The sequence below is a fragment of the Canis aureus genome, chromosome 8 (genome assembly GCF_053574225.1).
Source record: "Canis aureus isolate CA01 chromosome 8, VMU_Caureus_v.1.0, whole genome shotgun sequence".
Lineage (NCBI taxonomy): Eukaryota > Metazoa > Chordata > Mammalia > Carnivora > Canidae > Canis > Canis aureus.
Window position 1 is genome coordinate 58,945,053 of NC_135618.1, and position 19,968 is coordinate 58,965,020.

The window sequence follows — 19,968 nt, forward strand, 5'->3', positions numbered from 1 at the left end:
AGGGCTGCCAGCTTACAGCACCTGCTGTGCCCCTTTCTCAGGCAGGGAGCATGTCCTCCTTGCGCTATACAGAGGGAGGTTTCTGGCAGGGGTGCAGGTAGGGAAAGGGAGGCCCCCCTCCCCAGTTTTACAACCAAAACCTCACTGCATTGTCTCATGTAATCCTCAAAACGAAACCGCAAGGAAGGGTGCCAGTCCATTTTCCAGGCAGGAAAGCTGAGGCTCTAAGAGAGGACGTGACCTACCTGGGGACCCACAGCTAGTAAACCGGGGAGTTAATTTCAACCCTGGTCCACTTGTTAATGAGCGCATCCAGGGTTAAATGAGTGCACGCAGGCCAGACCCAGGAACACCGGGTGCGTGACGGGAAGCACCGTACAGCTCTGCATGGTGAGGAACGATGTAATTTTTATGGATAGTTAGTAACATGACTTATTGAGCCCCTGAGGCTGCAGGTGCCAGGACCCAGTGGAAACCAGAAAGACCACTCCCTGCTTTCTCTGGCGGCGTGCATGGTGTGCACACGTGCACGTGGGAAGGAGGCAGACACAAACAAGGCAGGAAAGGGGTTAATAGGTAAATCCAGTTCAGGGAGTAGGACACTCCACTGCTGAGAGCACAAGGTGAGGGCGGGTGATCTGATTCCCCAGGGAGGATGCCACCAGGGGAGCAAGGCAGTCCTCCCTGGAAGCTCGGGGACTTTGGCTCTCCCACCCCTGTGGCCTTCCCCAGGGAGGCGGCATGTCTGTTCCGTGCAGCTCAATTCCTGCTAGAGTCCAATCCAACAAGTCTGGCTTTTCTCCACAAGATGTTAAAGCAGATCCCAACATTAAGCATGCAAGAAAGCCAGGTCTGCAAATATTTACCTTTCATTCAGCAGCTTCTGACCCTCCCCTCAGGAGGCCCCATTAAGATGCCCTCTGCGGGGACAGCAAGCAGGGTGACTGGGAGCGCTTAATTCCAGACGTTTCTCAGACCTGGCAAGCCTGCTCAGAGTCAGGGGGAGGCTCCCCGGCCCCGCTCCACACGCATGCACAGTGGCCCCTTCCCATGCACACACGTGCGGGCACACACACGCACACCTGAATTGCAAAACCCCTGAAGACTTCAGAATCTGCCCAACTTGTCCTGAGACTTGCAACAGGAGGGGGGTGGGGGGTTGGTGACAGACTAGTCCCTTCCTGCTGCATCAGCCCCCGCAGGGCAGGGCGGCACCTTGTCCTCAGTCAGGAGCACAGTGGGCAGGCCTGGATGAAGTGAGACCCACAATTCCAGGGACAGGAACGGCAGGGCCGGTGGGGAGGCCCTGCACCCTCTCCCAGGGCACCACACCCGCCCTCACACTGCAACAGTCCCACAGACTCCCCTCACTCACCCATGCAAGCCCGGCTCCCACCTCCATGCCAGGCAGAGAGGCTGCTGACCAGTCCTGAGAGCCCACATGTCACGACACTGATTGTGGCCCGCTTCAATCCCAACTCTGGCACTTACCGGCTGTGGGACTTTAGGCAATTTACTTTACCTCTCTGTGCCTTGGTTTCGCATCTATGAAACGGGGACCCAAGAAGAGTACTTGGCACGGGGCAAGCACCATATGCCTGCTGTGGTTAGTAATACAGTTACTAGATTCCTAAGATCTCAAAATGCCGTCTCCTAAGCTAATCACCTAATTATTACCGAGCTTGATATTTCACATCAGCATCAGAAGAAACAGACTCACTGACACAAAATGCAGTACCGTGCCCAGGATGTTACCTGGGTTTTCAAAGTGTGACTTCCCAGGATGCTGGTGGCTCTGGGCTCTCCCTTTGGGGGTCAGAGGACATTGGCCCAGACAGAGTCTTGCCCCAAATCACACAACAGTGAAGTGACAGGCCTGGAACACCCACGCACTCCGAGTTAGGCCCCCCAAACCCCTGCTCCTTCCAGGGCACACCCCACCCCTCAAGGAGTAGGGGGTATAGGCAGGTGGGCCCCTCAGATCTCTCCCCTGGTGTCCATGGCTGCAGTTTTGAGGACACTGGCCACTGCAGAATTTGAGCCCTGCTGCTTGCTGCTGGGCCACTTGCAAACCTGGGCAGAAAGAGATCCATGCACTCTGAGCTCTTTGTAGGGAAGGCACAAAAAAAAAAAAAAAAAAAAGAAATTAGAACAGCCCAGCTAAGCTGAAATGCTCTCCTCAGAGAGGAAGGGAAATAAAATTTGATGAACCTCTGCATAATGTTCAAGTTATGAACGTGTAAAGTGATATGCTGCACATATGCTGGGAACCGTTCGTCTGCCCCCACATGGCTGGGGCCTGAGCTGATAGGGACAGTTTCAACCAGGGCCCCAGAAAACAGCAACTTCTCGCTGATGGAGAACTATGAGGTCCTGTTTTCTGCCTCAGCAAAACAAGGTTGCCCGTGGCTGCCTCAGGCTCTCTTGCAGCCGAGCGGATGGCTGAGGACACAGTGTTCAGGGGCGGTTTTAGACATCAAGCTGTCTATACGGCTCCTATAAATGTTTCCTGAGTGCCTACTGCAGGTCCCGTCCTATGCTGGTCACTGCCACCTGCCCAGAGAGCACGCTCTGTCCACAGCCATGGGCACCCTGTTTGCCTGAGCTCCCTGGCCACAGCTGCCTGGTCCCCAGACTGGACACCTGACCTGGGACTCTGGCATGGGGGTGCTGTGAAGCTGAATTTGCCCAATGATGGTGAAGTTTGAGCTGAAAGGACATGAGACAGCCAGGCCTGAGGTCTCCAGAGAGAAGGACTGAGCTGGTTACGCAAAGAAAAATAAAAAAGCACCCACTTGGTGCCTGGCCTAGATGTAGGCGCTCAGAATACAGCGGGGAGCAAGACAGCGAAGCCAAGTCTATCACAGCGCTCACAGCCTACAAACTATCAAACCGATAAACAGAATAAGGTCAGGTTGTGTAGGCGCTCCGAAAAAACAGTGACTAGGACAGAGTGCGTGGGACCAACTGAGACCGAGTGATTAAGGAAGTCCTCTCCAAGCTGATGATGTTCAAGCTGAGACCCGAGTGAGTGCTGCTGGCAAGAGCACAGCAAGGGCCAGGGCCCCAAGAGGGGTTGAGCTTGCGGTGTTCAAGGGACAGAAAGGAGACCTACATGGCACAGGACAGATGACAGGGTGTGTAGCAGTCAGAGAGGTTCCTGTGTGGCCTCCATCATGTGACTCCTCAGCTTGAAACCTTTCCACTGCCCCACAGAGTCCAGCTCCTCAATGCTACCCAGCTCCGCAGCATCCTTCCCCTTTTCCTCCTCAGATTCTTGTCATCAGTCCTGACATCCTTTCTATTCTCTGCCATTAAAAGGCATCATTGCATATCCAGTCAGCTCCCCTAGAAGCATACCCTGTGATAAGAATTTGGGTATGGGTAGTTTGCTTAGGAGGTGGTCCCAGGAAATATGCTAACTATGTGCCTGTCTGTCCTTCCATTTGTCCATTATCCACCATCCATCCATGCATCCACAAATGCATTCATTCATCTATCTTTCCACCTAACCATCCAACCATCTACCCAACCATCCACCCACCCAACTATCCATCCATCCATCCACCGCCCCCACCCAACCATATATATGTACATATACCCATCCACCCATTCATCCATCCATCTATCCATCTATCCAACTATCCACCCATCCATTCACCCACCCAACTATACATACATACACCCAACCATCCATCCACCCATTCATACACACACAATTTATTGGCACTTCTATTCCCAGCTAGACTCTGAGGACTCAAGTGATCAGATGTAGTCCCTGATCTTGAGGGACTCTTCCACCTGTCATCAACAATCCCACTGCTGGGTCCTCTTTTCACTCAATGCTGTGACAGAGCCCAAGAAGGAGACCACAGTTCCTTCTCTGTATGCCCCTAAGAAGCATGAGGCTAAATAGCAAACACCCAGACTCAGTTCTCTTCTTCTTGGGTTCTTGGGCTCTGATCACAAGGCAACCTCACGTCTCATAAAATATCAAAATGTCCCAGAAATTCCAACACAGTGGGGTCCAAACTCTGCCTCCCCCAGCCTGTCCCTTCTACCCCACTACCCCCTACTATGCTTCTGTGAGATCATTCACTCTAGTTTTTGACTAGAGCCCTGTGGCCACTGAGGCCAAACCCTGGGGTCTGGATTCCCAATGGTGGCCAGAGGTGACCCCATGTGCACTGACCTCTCCCGGAAGTACCTGATGGCCTCAGGGTGTATGAAGGTCGGCTCCTCCCGGTAGCCCTGCTCAAAGACCTTGCGCTTGTGCCGGAACTCAATGACCGTCTTGGTGTAGGAGTTGAGTGTGGTGACAGAGGCTGCCATGCAGCAGGTAAAGGAGCCCCACGCCAGGCTGCCAAGAGACGAGGAGAGAGGTGCCACAGTGAGGGTGGGCAGGGGACAGGAAGCCCCCCTTCTCTCCCCTCCCCCTGCCAGACATGCATTCAACCCTGCACAGCTGCATCTTCTGGGCCAGACTAGAGCAGGTCCTGCTGTGGAGAAGACGAAGATCTGGTCCCTGCCCCACTCACAGTCTGTACACTCTGACGCAGACATGACAAGAGTTCATCACTGGGAGGCAAGACAAGAGCGAGACCTTCCATCCGAGGGTGCCAGCCTCAAGGAAGGTCACCAGAACACAACTATGCTTCCATGGGGTCTTGGAGAACGAGAGAGCTTGCCAGCAGGGGAAGGGCATTGTGGGAAGAGGGAAGGGCGTGTGCAAAGGTGTGGAGGCGCAAGGCAGTAGGAACAGTCCAGAGACTGGCTGGGACGCTGGAGTGAGGGAGAGTGCGATTAGTTGGAGTTAATAATAGAGAAGCAGGGGGGGTCAGACACCCTAAAGGCTGGTTTCCGTGGGGGTTAAATTACCTCTGTTCATGTGTGACCTTGGGCAAGTTGCTTGACCTTTCTGCCTCTTATTCCTCATGTCATTTTAGGGGACATAACAAGCGCCAGCTCACAATGTTGTTGCCAAGATTGAAGGAGATGAACCATTCAAAACATCTCAGAACAGCGCCTGGAGCATACAGTAGGCACCCAAGACAGGTTTGCTGTCATTACTACCGTCCGCAGTTTCAAGGTTCTTACTACCACTCCTGTCTGGCTTCATTTCCAAACTCTCCCTCTGAGAGATTAAGTTACAATGACCCGTGTGGCGTTCTGCTCCGCTCTTCCTCCAAGCACAGCTGGCCACTGTTGGCCACACTCACCTGATGTGTACGCGGAGCCAGCCAGAGCTGGAGCATCTTTTCTATCCACAACTGGAAAGAAGGAAAGGGGGGTGTGGGGCTCGGAGCTCAGCCAGCCAGGCTGCCAGGCTTCTCCGACCCAGGGTCCATTCGAGAAGTGGCCTCCTGCCTACTTCCTCTGGCCAAAACTGGGCAGTAACATTTAGAACCAGCAGTGGGGACCTGCCTGGCTCTGGTTGTTGTACCCAGTCTGGTGTCCAGGTCCCTGCTCCCCAGTGTCTGCCTTGATGACTGGTTTCCTCCAAATCAAGGGCTCAGTGCTACGGCCCTGTCTCAGGGCATCCAGCCTCCCCTTCTGCCAGCTACCTGTTGGTTCTCTCAATATCACCCCCCATGCGGTGCAGCCCACCTTCACACCCACTGCTCTTCTCTTCGTCAGCCCCAGGACACCCAGAAGGAAAGCAAGGGGAAGTATGAGAATTCAGCCTTTCTTGCAGGGATCCCCTATCATCACCTATCCCTTAGCGCCCAAACCATTAATAGATTCCTTGTTCCTTCATGATAAGGAGCTAATTTAGACCTCCCAGAAGCTCTTGAGTATCTGTGACAGCCCCTCTTAGAACTGTCCTGTCCATCAGAGTCCAGCAGGTGATCCCGACCTCTGTTCACAGATGATTGGATGAGGGCTGACATCTGACCGAAGGTGATCCAATCAGATATTCTCTCCTCGGAGCAATGACACTCAAGACTAGCTCAGCGTGGGATGTGTGTTTGAACTACAGAGGTGCAAATTCAGAACATGAGGATGGAGAATAAAGAAGCGGGCTTTTCCTGGGATTCCACGAGGATACACAGGTTGGTTTTGCCTGACCAGCATCCATTCTGTTAAGGATCCAGGTGCTCCCCTCCTCTGAGGCCATGTGGTTTGTGTGCAGCTGGCTTCACCCTCAATCTTTAGGGATGATCACACGGCCATCACCTGGTCAATGAGATCATCTCTTCCCTCTAGATGCAGTAATTAGTTCAAGGATGGGCATGTGACACCCAAGTCAGGCTAATGAGATTCAATCGCAGGACTCTTGGAAATCTTTGTCTTGGGGTGCCAAGCTGGTGGCATCTGAGCCTGGAGCTGCTCTGGGGACTATGTTGCCACTATGCAACCTGCTAAGGAGGCTGACTCAAAGGGGGGCCATGAAAAAGAGCTAGATCCCTAAGATGAAGCCATTATCCCTGGATTTTTCAGCTATGGGAGCCCCAATTCCTTTATGAGTTTTTCTTTCCCTAAGCCAGTTTGGATTGAGTGTCTGTCATTGGCAACCCAAGTTCTTGGACAATTACTTTCTATAGATTCCTCTCTCTTACATAGCTTAGTTTTAAAGTGAATTTCTAGTCTTTACGGTCAGGGATCTAATCTAGGAGCGGGTCCAACTCCCAAATCTGATGACCCAACCAGAGGAGGAGCATCTCTCCCTGTCACACACCCCTGTTCGATTTCATCTCAGCCCTCACCACACCCTGTAATTCTCCTGTAGCTTTTCTTCCTATTATTTATTATTCTTTGTTCTTAAATGAAACCTTCTATTTTGGGATAATTATAGATTCACATTTAGTTGTAAGAAATAATACAGAGAGATCCATGTACCCTTTACCCAGTTTCCCTCAATGGTAACATCTTGCAAATACAGTCCCCAGCCGGCATATTGACACCCATACAGTCAAGATACAGAGCGTCTCTATCCATCACCACAATGATCCCTCCTGTTGCCATTTTACAGCCACCCCCCCTCCCCTCCCAACCTCTGGCAACCACTAATCAGTTCTTCATTTCTCCAACTTTGTCATTTTAAGAACGTTGCATAAATGGAAGCACAAAGCACGTATTTTGGGGATTGGCTTTTCCCACTTGGTATAATACTCTGGAGAGTCATCCCGGCTGCTGTGTGTATCAACCATTTGTTCCTTTATATCACAGAGTTTCTCCACATCTGCACCAGCATGTCACGTTGTCACTTTGGTTTTTTTTTTTATTTTATTTTAGCTCTTCTGATAGATGTGTAGTAACACCTCATTGTGGTTTTCATTTGCATTTTCCTAATGGCTAATGGTGTTGAACATCTTTTCAGTTGCTTACTTGCCATCTGTTTATCCTCTTTGGCAAAATATCCGTTCATGTTCTTCTGCCCACTTTCTAATCGGATTGTTTTGCTGCTGTTGTTGTTTACTGTTGAGTTTTGAGTGTTTGTACAGATCCTAAATACTAGGCCTTTGTCAGAGACGTTGTAGCTTACACATACTTTCTTCCTCTGTAACTTGTCTTTCCAACCTCTTAACAAGGTCTGTAACAGGGCAAATGTTTCCTTTTTTTTCAAGATTTTATTTATTTATTTATGATAGACACAGAGAGAGAGAGAGAGAGAGAGAGAGGCAGAGACCCAGGCAGAGGGAGAAGCAGGCTCCATGCAGCGAGCCCCACGTGGGACTCGATCCTGGGTCTCCAGGATCACACCCTGGGCTGAAGGCAGGTGCTAAACCGCTGAGCCACCCGGGCTGCCCAGGCAAGTGTTTCATTTTGTTGAAATCCAATTTATTATATATTCCATTTATGCTTTTGATCCATTTGATACCAAATCCAAGACCTCTTTGCCCAGGTCTAGATCCCAAAGATTTTCTATTTTTTTTCCCTAAAAATTGTATAGTTTTACAATTTTTATTTAGGTCCACGACCCATTTTGAGTTATTTTTTATACAAGGCATAGAGTTTAGATTGATTTTTTTTTGTCTCTGAATGTCCAATAGTTCCAGCACCATTTGTTGAAAAGGCTACCTCCCCCACTCCACTGGATGGATTTGCATCTTTGTCACATATCAGTTCAGCCTATTTGTGTGGGTCTATTTCTGGGTCCCTTACTCTGTCCCATTGATCTCTGTGTATCCCTCTGCCAATACCACACAGTCTGGACTACCGTAACTATATATTAAGTCTTGAAATTGGATAGACTGGTTCCTCCCACCTTTAGTCTTGTTTTTCAAATTTGTTTTAGCTATTCTAGTTCCTTTGCCTCTCCTAATAAATTTTAGAATAATCTTGTCTATACCTACAAGAAGTCTTGCTGAGATTTTAATAGGAATTTCATGAGACCTATATACCAACGTGCGGAGAATTGACGTCTTTACCGCAAACATGGTATTCCTCACCATTGATTTCAATCTTCTTTGATTTCGTTCATTGTCATTTTGTGGTTTTCAGCATGCAAGTCCTACAGAAGTTTTGTTAGATTTAGGACAAAGTGTTTCACTTTTTTTTAAGTGCAAATGGTATTGTATTATTAGTTTTGTTGTCCAACTGCTCAATGTTATAGAAATATAATTGGGGCCCTGGAGCGTGTGGGTGGCTCAGTTGGGTGAGCATCTGACTCTTGGTTTCCGCTCAGGCCGTGATCTCAGGATCTTGACACTGAGCTCTGCATCTGGCTCCACGCTCAGCAGGATGTCTGCTTGAGATTCTTTCTCTTCCTTGTCCTCTCCTTCTGCCCTTCCTCTGCTAGTGCTCTCTTGCTCACTCTCTCTCTCAAATAAATAAATCTTAAAAAACATTGATTGTGGTACCTGTGTGACTCAGTCAGTTGAGCATCTGACTCTCAGTTTTGGCTCAGGTCTTGATCTCATGGGTCGTGAGATCCAGCCCCATGTCAGGCTCCATGCTCAGTGGGGAGTCGGCTTGAAGATTCTCTGCCCCTCCCCCTACTCATACACACACACACACACACACACACACACACACACACACACAGGCTCTTTCTCTAAATTCAGTAAATCTTAGAGATATGTATGTATAATTGATTTTTGTGGTTTTTCTCTCATATCCCAAGACTATACTGAACTCCTATATTAGGTCCAGGCATTTTTTGGTAGATTTCTTGGATTTTTCTACATAGACAATCGTGGCATCTGCAAATAAGTATGGTTTACTTCTTACTTTCCAGTCTGTATGCTTTACTTTTCATGCTGTCCTGCACTCCTGAGAAGTTCTAGCACCATGCTGAAGGAGTGGTGTTCCCAGCCTTAGGGGGAACACATTCAGTCATGTTACTGCCAGCTGGGGTCAGGGTCCAGGCTCCCCATGGGATCTCCACTGCCACTTGGGGATGGGTGGGGCTTGTTACTGCTCCAGCAAAGTGACAGTCCCAGCTCCCTACTCCTGCATCACCACAGCAGGTGAGGGGGCACGCACTTAGGTGCCTCACTGCAGCCTGAGGAGGTGAATCCAAGCTTGGTATGGCAGGGGGTGTCAAGCCACAACCGTTGGTCTGCTTGTGCTTTGTTTTCCGTGATGTAGGACTATAGAGAGCAGTTATTGCTAAGTTTTCTTAGTAGGCTCCCCCTTCTCTGGTCCTTTGGCTACAGAAAGCAGACCTTTGGTGGGGTCTGTGTGTGTGTGTGTGTGTGTGTGTGTGTGTTTGTGTATGTGCGCACCTTTTGGCATTGCTGGGTTGCTGACTTCTTCATTTCCAAAGTGGGATGCACTAGACAAAAAGTCCATACCAATGTGCTGTCTCTCAGACCCTGAGAGAGTCTACTGAGTCTACTGTCTTCTGTCCGCTCTTCAGAGTCTTCTTATGCTTAAGTGCTTTATGTCTGATGTTCCAGGATTTAGTTATACTTAGCAGGAGAAATAGGGAGAAGTATGTGTACTTCATCCTTCCAGAAGTGGTAGTCCCAATTATTTGTTTTTTGATGTTCTTTCCACCCATGCCAGAGCTTCAGCTTCGTGAGAACAGGAGCTTTGTTTTGTTCACTGCTATATCCTTAGCACTTAGAACACACACAGTAGGTGCTCAGTAAATATTTGTAGAATGAAGTAATACAGATACGATGATAACACATTGAACAAATTGATATAAAAACACCGTCCTGGTTTTCATGTGGATGAAGGGCTCAGGGCTGCCTGCGTGAATCTCCCTGCTGTGCCTCATCCTAACACCCCCCGGGGCCCCCACGCAGGGCAGAGTTTGAAAACCTCAGGGCTGGAACACCTGCTGATGTTTGCAGCTTGCCCTTCTGAGCTGGTGCACTTCTGAGCTGGTGCAGGGAGATACGTGGGAGGTTGGCCTGGTTTTTGGAGCCAAGAGCAGAGTGGACACTGTAGGGAGGAAATGCGAGGGTGATAGGGTCGACACAGTGGTTGTCAACCACTCTGTCCTCTGGGAGCTGCAGGGCAGGGCAGAGGGGATGCTGGAGGCAGATTCAGAGATGCATACATAGATGCCACCTTGCAATCTGCCCCAGGCCCTGCTCAGTGGGAAGACTGTTTACTGACCACTGAGAGAGGCAGCCCTCATCCTCATTCAAGACAGATAGGCACAGAGTCACTGTGCAGGTCAGGACACAAATGCTCAGTGCCCCAGAGCAGAAGGGACCAAGAGCTGATGATGGCAGGTTCAAGAAGCCCAGCTAGTCCAACCATGGCCAGCAGGCACCCTTGGCCAGCCATACCGTTCCCTCCCTGGTCTCAGACAAAGGGAGGCCAAGGCTAGCTGCCTGGCAATACATGAAAAAGTGAGAGTTTCCAGCTTCCTGCTGACCACACAGCCTCTCAGCAGGGACATCAGTAAATACACCCTCTCCAGGGGCTCTTTGAGGCCAAGGCTCTTCATTGGTGATAGCAGCAGAAGCCCCACCCGTAAGGGGTCAATCTGCTGAAATGCCAGCTACGGCCTGCAGAGAGGGCAGGGCAGCCTAGGATCCCAAGAGAGGGAAGAAGCTAGCCTTCGTTGCCACTGCGCTTCACACAGACGGAGTCTCAGAGGCACACAGAGAGGCACCACCCACTCAGTACTGGCCCAACCTGCTACTCTTTGCTCTGTGACCTGTGCCAAACTGCTTAACCTCTCTGGGCTTCTAGCTCTTATGAAGTACAACTCCATGATCCTCTCCCACAGTCAGTCTGCAGGCTGAATGCTCAGGATTGGGGTTTCACTGTTTTGTGGTAGGAGGGGGGCTTTTTAAAAATCTTTCTCCATTTTGGTCAAATTCAAAAGAGAAGAACAAAGTGACTAGCTTTCCACTTTCCTGTCATCGCCAGGAAAACTGCCATGCTGACCTTCCTTCACAACTCAAATTCCTGCAGGGTCTGGTGGATGATGATTTGGGGAAAGTATAAGGCAATAAGGAGTGGTGGGGACAACGGTGACCTGGAGAGCATGTGCCCCATCTAAAGGGGCAGCCGCCACTCAGCTTCAGCTCCCGCTGCCATGTGGCAATGCCAGTTAGGCAAGGCCATAACTTCTAATGGTGAAGAGAAGCCCCAAACTTGGATATTTATGTAAAAGTTTTACTTTTTTAGATGTTAAAAACAAATACATATTTTATTTTTTATTTTTTTAAACATTGTAGTTTTAATAGTTTTTTTTAGATTTGTGTGTGTGTGTGCGTGTGTATGTTTGTGTGTGTGTGTGTATGAGAGAGAGAGAGAGAGAGAACACAAGCATGAGCAGGAGGGAGGGGCAGAGGGAGAGGGAGAAGCAGACTCTCCACTGAGCAGGAAGCCTGAGGAGGGGCTCCAACCCAGGACCCCAAGATCATGACCTGAGCCCAAAGGCAGATGTTTAACTGACTGAGCCACCCAGGCACCCAAATACATCTTTTATATAACACCGTGGCAGGTGGACACAAAACATCACCGGGCTGGGTTCAGCCCCAGGCTGCATGCAGTTCGCAGCACCTAGGATGATTGTGTGACCTGAGCCTTTGCTCTTTCTGAGGCTGTGTCCCGGTCCCTGAACTGTCTGACATGGTAACTCCTCTGTGGGAGTCAGCGCAGCAGGACCAGACAGCTCAGGGGAAACAGGACCAAACAGCTCAGGACCCACATAGCTGGGGGGAAAAAAGGTAGGAGCACTAGAGGGGTCCCGGGCTCAGGCAACGATGGGGTTCTGAAGCTTAGGGCCAAAGTGGGGAGTCAGGCATGGGCAGGGCTGGATCGTAAGGAAACACTGACATCCTGGGAGCAAATGTGAGAGGCATGTCCAAGGCAGGTGGAGCCCAGAGACCAGACAGCAAGGGACCACTTGCCTGCCCACTGGAAGTCACCACAGGGACGTTCGGGACACATGCCTCTCATCAAGTGAGAGCAGCATTACCAAAGGCTCAGTGTCATTACCACCGTTTATGATCACTGCCCCTTATAAGCACTTCCTGTGTGCCAAGCACTTTAAAAGCTTGGTCCCACGTAGTCCCTCCAACAACCCTATGAAACACACATCACTATTACCTGCTCTAGAGACGAGTACACTGAGAGGCTGGATCGCTTGCCTTTCCAGCAACATTTGTGGAGCACACTCTCTGTGCTAAGCACCTCATTTGCGTCACTTCACATGGTCCTCATCATAGCTCCTAACCAGAGATGACCCTCACACCACCAGGGGCCTCACCTCCCGAAGTTCACGTTTTGTGCAGCCCCTCCTCCTTGAATCCGGCCACATCACTTGCTCTTGACCAACAGAATGTACCAGAAGTGACAGTGTGACTCCTGAGGCAAGGTCATAAACTTGTCACTTTTGCTCAGACCTCTTGGAGTCCTTGCTCCCCGCAAGAGGCTGCTCCCACTGACTGCCTAGCTGACCCCCAGCCCCCAGCCCGCACCGCAGCCAGTGCTGGGAGGCGGGGCCTGCTTGGACACCCTGCCTGGCCACGTCCCAGATGATGCCGCCCCAGCCAACATCCCACCTAAGTGTCATGCAGGACCCTGAGCAAGAACGACCTGGCTAAGCCCAGTCAACCCACTAAACCGTAAAAGACAGTAACATATTTTTATTTTAAGCCACTAAATGTTAGGGTGATGTGTTATAAATGAAGAGAAAACTGACACACTGCTTGCAAGAGCCCCCTGAGTAGAGACTCATGCCATCCCCATTTTACAGATGAGGATACTGAGGTATGGGGAGGCTGAGTGACCTCATGCAACTCTGCAGCCAGCAAGAGTCAGAGTGAGAGTCTGTTCCTAAGTCATCTGATTCCTCTGGCCTCAACCACACCTCTGCGCTGCCGGCCCACAGCACCCTAGCCATGCACGTCAGGGTAAACTGTAAGCCAGGCTGTCTGACTCCCAATCATGGAAACTTCTCTTCCTGCACAGATGTTCCTCCCAGAAGCTGGTGCCTAACATCAGCTGGGCATCTCTGATATCTGACCTCTTAACCCCCACCTCCCAAACTCCTGAGGTGTGTCTTGCCCTGCTGGGTGGGGAGACAAGAGGCTGGCGCTGCCTGGCCTCAAAGCTGGTCTCCTCTCTGGTGCCTGGGGCAGGGACAGGGGAGGCGCTGGGTCCAGAATTTTGACAAATGGCCTCACACATATTAAACAAGAGAAATGACACTGCACAGCCCTGGCGAGGCCCCAAAAGCAAAGGATGAAAAATGGGGCTGATCCATCTTGCAGGCCTTGCTGACAAGAAGAAATGGATCAGCCCTAATAGGGACCGCACGTTGGGCCCCGGCCTTAAATAAGTCAAATGAGAACGAGGCCAGCCCCAAGGGAGCAGAAGAGCAAGCCACGAGGCCCAGCTTCCATAGAAAGAAAGGTTGCTGTGGCTGACATCAGCAGGCTTGGTTTTAGATGCTGGGGGCCAGGGTAGAGAGCTAGGGGCTCCTAGAAAGAGAGACCTGAGAATCCTATTACCACCTCAGGCTGTGGGACCCTGGGGGACTGACCCAACCTTTCTGAGCCCTAGTTTTCACACATGCAACACGGGGGTTTTGCATATGTTAATTTCATACCAATAACAGTAATATTAGAAGGGCAGGTGTCTGGGGCATCTAGGTGGCTCAGTCAGTTAGGTGTCGGGCTCTTGGGCTCTTGATTTTGGCTCAGGTCATGATCTCAGGATGAGCTCAAGCCCCATATCAGCCTCCATACTTGCACTCGGCGTGAGTCTGCTTGAGATTCTCTCTCCCCCTCCCTTTGCCCCTCCCCCAACTGGTGCTCTCTAAATAAATAAATAAATAAATAAATAAATAAATAAATAAATAAATAAAATCAATAAGAAAAAAAAAAGAAAGGCTGGTGTTTAAGAGCACTTACCATGCGTCAAACAGTGTGCTAAGCATATCTACAAACTGTCTTTGCGTTACCCATTCTCGGAGAGGCAAAATACAGAGGCTGAGGGTGTGGGCTCCGAGGCCAGACTTGCCTGGGTTCAGATCCTTGCTCTGCCGCTCAGCAGCCAGACAGCCTGGAGGGGTGACTTAAGTTCCCTGTGCCTCAGTTTCCTCTCCACCAAGTACCCGCCCCATGGTGTTGTTACGGCAACATACCAGCGCTCCATACATGGCAGGGATTATCACACACAGGCTCAACACTTAAAAATGTTCATTCCTTTCCTTTGTCACCTTCTCTAGCTCAGATGACGAGCTTCTGAGGTCAAGAGCTCAGGCAAGAACTGCTAGACGGAGGGAAGCATTGGGTGAAAAGGGGGTCAGAGCCTTAGCTGGTTTCCCTGCGGTCCCTCCACTTCAAGGGATCAGGATGGTGTTGGAGGGTCCAGGTCCCTTTAAGGCACATGGCTTTACAGGAGTGGAGCCAAGCAGAGGGGGAAGGGGCAGCAATTAGCAGGAGTCCCCACGGTGGGGGGTGAAAGGGGGTCTTTCTGTGTTAGAGTCCTTCCTGCTCCACTCTGACCATCTTCCTCCAAAGCCTCTGCTACCTGCTGTTCCTCCTGCCCAGCACACTCTCTCGTTCCCTCCTCCACCAGTCTGCCTGGCCACCTTCTCCCCAGAGGACCCTCCCTGCCCGAAGCTGGGTCAGCAACCCCTCCTCTGTGCTCTGAACCCCCCATCACCACATGATAGCTTGTGTACTTGTCTCAATGGCCTGTTACAACAGTGTCTTGGCCACTGCTGTGCCTGCAGCTCCTAGGACAGTGGCTGTCCCCAAGTAGGCATCCAGTAAATGCATGTAAAGTAATTAAGTGGATAAATGGTCTGCAGACCTGCAGACCCTGGGTAATGGACATCTGTGGTCGCATTCTTGCCAGCATGCATTCCTTCTTCTGATGACCCCATCCCACCCCCAAATTTCTGCTGGGGGACCTCTCCTCCTCTTCTTTGTCCAAGGGTTTGGGTGGGGCCAATCCCTCCTGCTTGACCTTGTGACTAAGGCCAGACCAATGAGAGTAGTCCAGTCTGTTCAGGGTCTAAATCATTGGTCATGGGGTGGACACCTGACTTAAGCCAATCCAATGAAAGCCATAAGCAGGATGTTGGCTGGAAATATTGGAAAGAAGCCCCATGTTTCTGCTACTGTTGCTGCATTTGTAAAATGTAAGCCTTGAGCTGGGCTTGGTGACCATCTCTGCTTGGGGAAAAACTGCTTGCAAATGAAACCAACACAAAGGGAACAGAGACAGCAAAGTGGGGAGGGGAGATTGCCTAAGCTCCTGATGAATCACCCGATCACCTGGATCCAGCTGTGCCTGAAGCTGACCGTGTAGTAGCTCACCCAGCATCCATTCCACCTACTCACCATTTGCGAGTTTCTGGCTCATTCTTCATTCCAGAGGTGAGTGTGGGCAAGATAAGCCAATAAGCTCATGACATTCCCTCAGCTGTGGTGATGATTTCAGGAGAAAGAAAATGAGCTAAGCTAGGTCCATGCGAGGGAGGCTTGGGATTCTAGTCAATGTTGGGGAAAGAGAAGCCCTTTCTTCTCCTGTGATGTGGAGGAAGAAGCACCAGCCTCAGGAGCAGCTTTTACTTCACCAGGAGGGAAGCCCACCCAGGGATAGGGTTAACATGCAGATGATCACCGAGGAAGAGCAGTCAGTCCTGATGACATCAGAGACTCTGGATCGAACATACCCTGAAGTCCACGACATGGCTGCACCTTCCACTTACAGGAACCAACTTATTTCCACATTGCTTGGACTGACATGGATGGATTTTTCTGCTACAACCCAAGGCACCCTAGCTGATCCACTTGGACTCTTCTGTTGCCTGAACTAACAATACATACCCCGTGTTTACCTACGCCTGGGAGTCTTGCCTTCCTTTGGATCCCTAGCCTGTCAGACCCCAGGGTCCCCACGGTTTGCTAGCTTCCATCTCCACCTTCCAGAGCAGCCTGTATAGCAGGGTCGACAAACTTTCTCTGTCAAGCGTCAGGAGTAAATATCTTAGGTTTTGCAGCCCATCGAGTGTCAGTCACAACCAGAACCCACAACTCTGCTGTTGTAGCGTGAAAGCAGCCACGGGCAACAGGTCAGCGTGTGGCTTTGTCCCAATGAAATTGCATTGATGGACACTGAAATCGAAATTTTGCCTCATTTTCACACATCACAAGATGTCATTACTTTTCTTTTGATTTACTTTCCAGTATTTAGACATGTAAAAAGCATCCTTAGGTTGAGGGCTGCATAAAAACAGGTGGTGAGCCAGATTTGGCCCATGGGCCAGAGTCTGCCAACCCCAGCTCTAAGGTCTCAAAGTGCCTTTGGACTCTGGGCTGCCTTTGCCTTCATCTTCTGTCCCTCTCTCCCCCAGCTGGGCCGACTGCTGAAGTCCCAGCATGCCTGAAGGTCAAAGCCACTTACCAGAAGGACCACCCGTAGTCCCAGGAGTGGGGTCTCCAGTCTTCGGGGCCGAGGCTCACGGTGACCTGGAACACCTGTGTGTACATCATATGGGCTACCATTCCCAGGAGGCCTGTGGGCGGAGCAGAACAAGGGGTCAGGAGGCCATCTGGGGCTCTGTCCCCCTGTGTCTGTGCTGGGGGACAGCACAGGAGGCAGAGGGCTGGTGGCAGGACCCCAGCGGGAAGCCCGAGGGTGGTGCTTTCCTGGGCCAGCCAAGGTGCTGGAGTTTGGGCAAGAGGGCACAGGGCAGGCCTGGAGAAATTAAACAAAGGAGACACAGAGTCAGATCTGGGCCCAGATGGGCAAACTTTGTGAAGTACCAGAGAAGCAGATATTTTAGGCTCTGTGGTCCGCGCAGTCTCTGTTGCAACTACTTCTCTACTGCTATAGCACAAAAGAGCCACAGATAATACATAGATGGATGAGTATGGCGACGTACCAGTAAAATTTTATTTTATTTTTATTTTTTAAATTTTATTTATTTATTCATTAGAGACACACAGAGAGAGAAGCAGAGACACAGGCAGAGGGAGAAGCAGGCTCCATGCGGGAGCCCGACATGGGACTCCATCCAGGGTCTCCAGGATCAGGCCCTGGGCTGAAAGGTGGCACCAAACCGCTGAGCCACCCGGGCTGCCCCCAATAAAATTTTATTTACAAAAGCAGGCATCAGCCGAAGTTAGCCTGTGCACTATAGTTGGGAGAAGCAGCCTAGAGAGTATTTTTCAAACTGCAGGTCTGGACTCACTAGACTAGTGGGTCATGAAATCACCTCCACTGATTGCCAGCATTAAAACAACAACAACAACAACGACGACGACGGAATAGAATAGAAATATCTGATACCATCAAGTGTAGCAAGAGTGAATATTGTTTTGTGAAATTTTCAGTTCTATTCATGTATCTGAAATAAGAAATGCTTTCCTGTGGCTCATGGTCAAAAATCTTTGAGCCCACTGGCTGGGAGAATTTGGGTTCCCAAGGATCTGAGTGGGAATCCTATTCCATCACATTTTCACCTTGTAGCACTGGGCAAAGCTTCGTTCTCTGAGCTTCAAGTGTTTGAGCCCTAAGATGAAGACTGTGACTGGTAAGGTGAAGGGTAGTGTCGGTGCCTAGGGGGTATGTTATCATTACAGCTATCAGGATTATTAGAACCCTGGGGGCAATTCTCTGTATGGATGGTGGCGTCGGGAGCCCTCATCAACCTGACTTTAAGATAGAGTGATAAGGTATTGATGAGGAGGGAAGACGTAGATAACGAGGAAAGTAATCATGCTTGTGCACCTGCTATGTGCCACGCATTCTGTTATTCCCTCTTAATTTTCATGACAACTCTCAGAAGTATCATGAAGTACCACGATCAGGCCTATGTACCATTGTTCAGGTTGCCCACTGCACGTCTCCATAAGGCTCTATTCACAATACAGTCTACGTGCATGTCCCTCCCTGGAGTTGAAGCAGAAGCCCTCTTGCACAGCTGTATATAGTAGCCCTCAATATGATTATACCCATTTCACAGGTGAGAAAATAGAAGCCTGGAGTCTGTCCATGGTCACAAAGGGAGTCAATGGCATCTTTGTGACTGGTGTGCAGATCCAAATGCCCTCAACTCCAGGGCCTTTTCCATGCTGCCCAGCATGCATCTGTCTTCCCTCGGTTGCCTGATCACCCTCTCCCCTCTTCTTGAAGAGGAGGTAAGAGGAAAGGTGGAGATAAGGGGAGAAGAGGTGGAGATAAAGCAGAGACAGAAGAGACAGCAGGGCTCTGCATCCTAGAACCCAGCGTGGGGAGTGGAAGGAGGGGGCCATCCCGTGTTCCCATAGTGTGAAGATAAATGTTTAGCCACTGGTTCTCCAGAGGGAAAAGAAAAGTCCCAAATGGTCGTGATTGCCAAGTTCGATGGTGCAACTACTCCCACTATGGCCAATTTCAAGCTACCCATGTGCTGTCACTGAAAGCAGAGCAGAGCAGAGGTGTGCACAGTCGGTGCTCCAGCACATCTCTGGGTCTCACTCCAGTCACTGGACCCTGGGCCCAGTGGAGACAGAGGTGGCTGGGCACCTCTCTGAGCCTGGGTCAGCCCCTCATGGACAGTTCCCACTATTCTCAGACCTCAGATGCAAGCCAGTGGGAGCACTCGAGTCAGGAAATCCAGGGAGGAAATCCAGGCACCGGAGCCTCCTAAAGTCCCAGCCTACCCAGAGCTATCTCTGCCAGGCCCGAGTACACCCTAGACCGCATCCCTGGCTGTGCCCTGGCAGGTGGCACAGAACTGTCCTGGGCTATCACATCCAACAACAGCGTCCTCTCTGGTCCTCTCTGCCTGGGCTCAGTCTGTTGGCAGGAGGAGAATGGTGAGCCACAGGGAGATCTTATTTTTTTACTTGATACAATTCTGGGTGAACTTGCCAAAGGTACATAACAGATATACCCTATTCTCTGGAACCGATGTATATGATTTCTTAATAACCAAGCACCGTGTTTTATTTATCCACTCAATTGACGGTTTTAAATTACTTCCAGCTTTTTGCTCTATAAGCAGTGCTGCAATAAACACCTTTCTGCAAGTCTTTGTGTATCAGCAAACATTTCTCCGGAGGGAATAATAAGAATTTCTGGGTCATAAAGCATATGCATTTTAAATTTGAGTCAATGTTGGGAAATCGCTGTTACGCGCTGGTTGTCCCACCTTGTGCTTCTGCCGGCTGTCTGGGGGGACTTACCCGGCTCTTCACCAACACTGGAGATGCTAACACGTTAAAAACTGCTCCTTGCATGATGCAGGATGACACTTCAACACTGTTTTAAGTTTTATTTTCCCCTCATTGCTAGATTAGCTTGGGCACCTTTCACCCAATCACTGATCACCTTTGGGTAGATCATTCCTACCTCTGTGTATATAGTGCCTGTCTGTATCCTTTGTCAACTTTTTCTTTTTTCAAAAAACTACACTTTCCCTTATTAATTGGTAGGAATTCTTTATGTATCCTGGATATTAATCCTGCCTGTTGCATAGACTACAGAGAGTTTACTGCTTGTCTTTTCCTATGTGCTGAACATCTTTTTGTTTTTTAATTAATAGACTTTACTTTTTTTAGAGCAGTTTCAAGTTTTCTTAGAAAAAGTGAGGGGGACTTACAG

The 19,968-nt window shown here is 50.1% G+C and overlaps 1 protein-coding gene across 4 annotated transcripts in view; it reads right to left on the bottom strand.

The window, feature by feature from the left end:
• GSG1L (GSG1 like) overlaps window positions 1–19,968 on the bottom strand; it is a 202,077-nt gene that overhangs the window by 22,004 nt on the left and 160,105 nt on the right. For 2 of the 4 annotated variants that reach the window (XM_077907118.1, XM_077907121.1), the window contains 2 exons: window positions 16,783–16,894; window positions 4,193–4,360 (listed from right to left, as the gene is read on the bottom strand). In XM_077907118.1, the coding sequence (XP_077763244.1) occupies window positions 4,193–4,360; window positions 16,783–16,894 (280 nt within the window). The remainder of the gene's footprint in view (window positions 1–4,192; window positions 4,361–16,782; window positions 16,895–19,968) is intronic. The other 2 variants (XM_077907119.1, XM_077907120.1) reach the window with 2 other exon arrangements.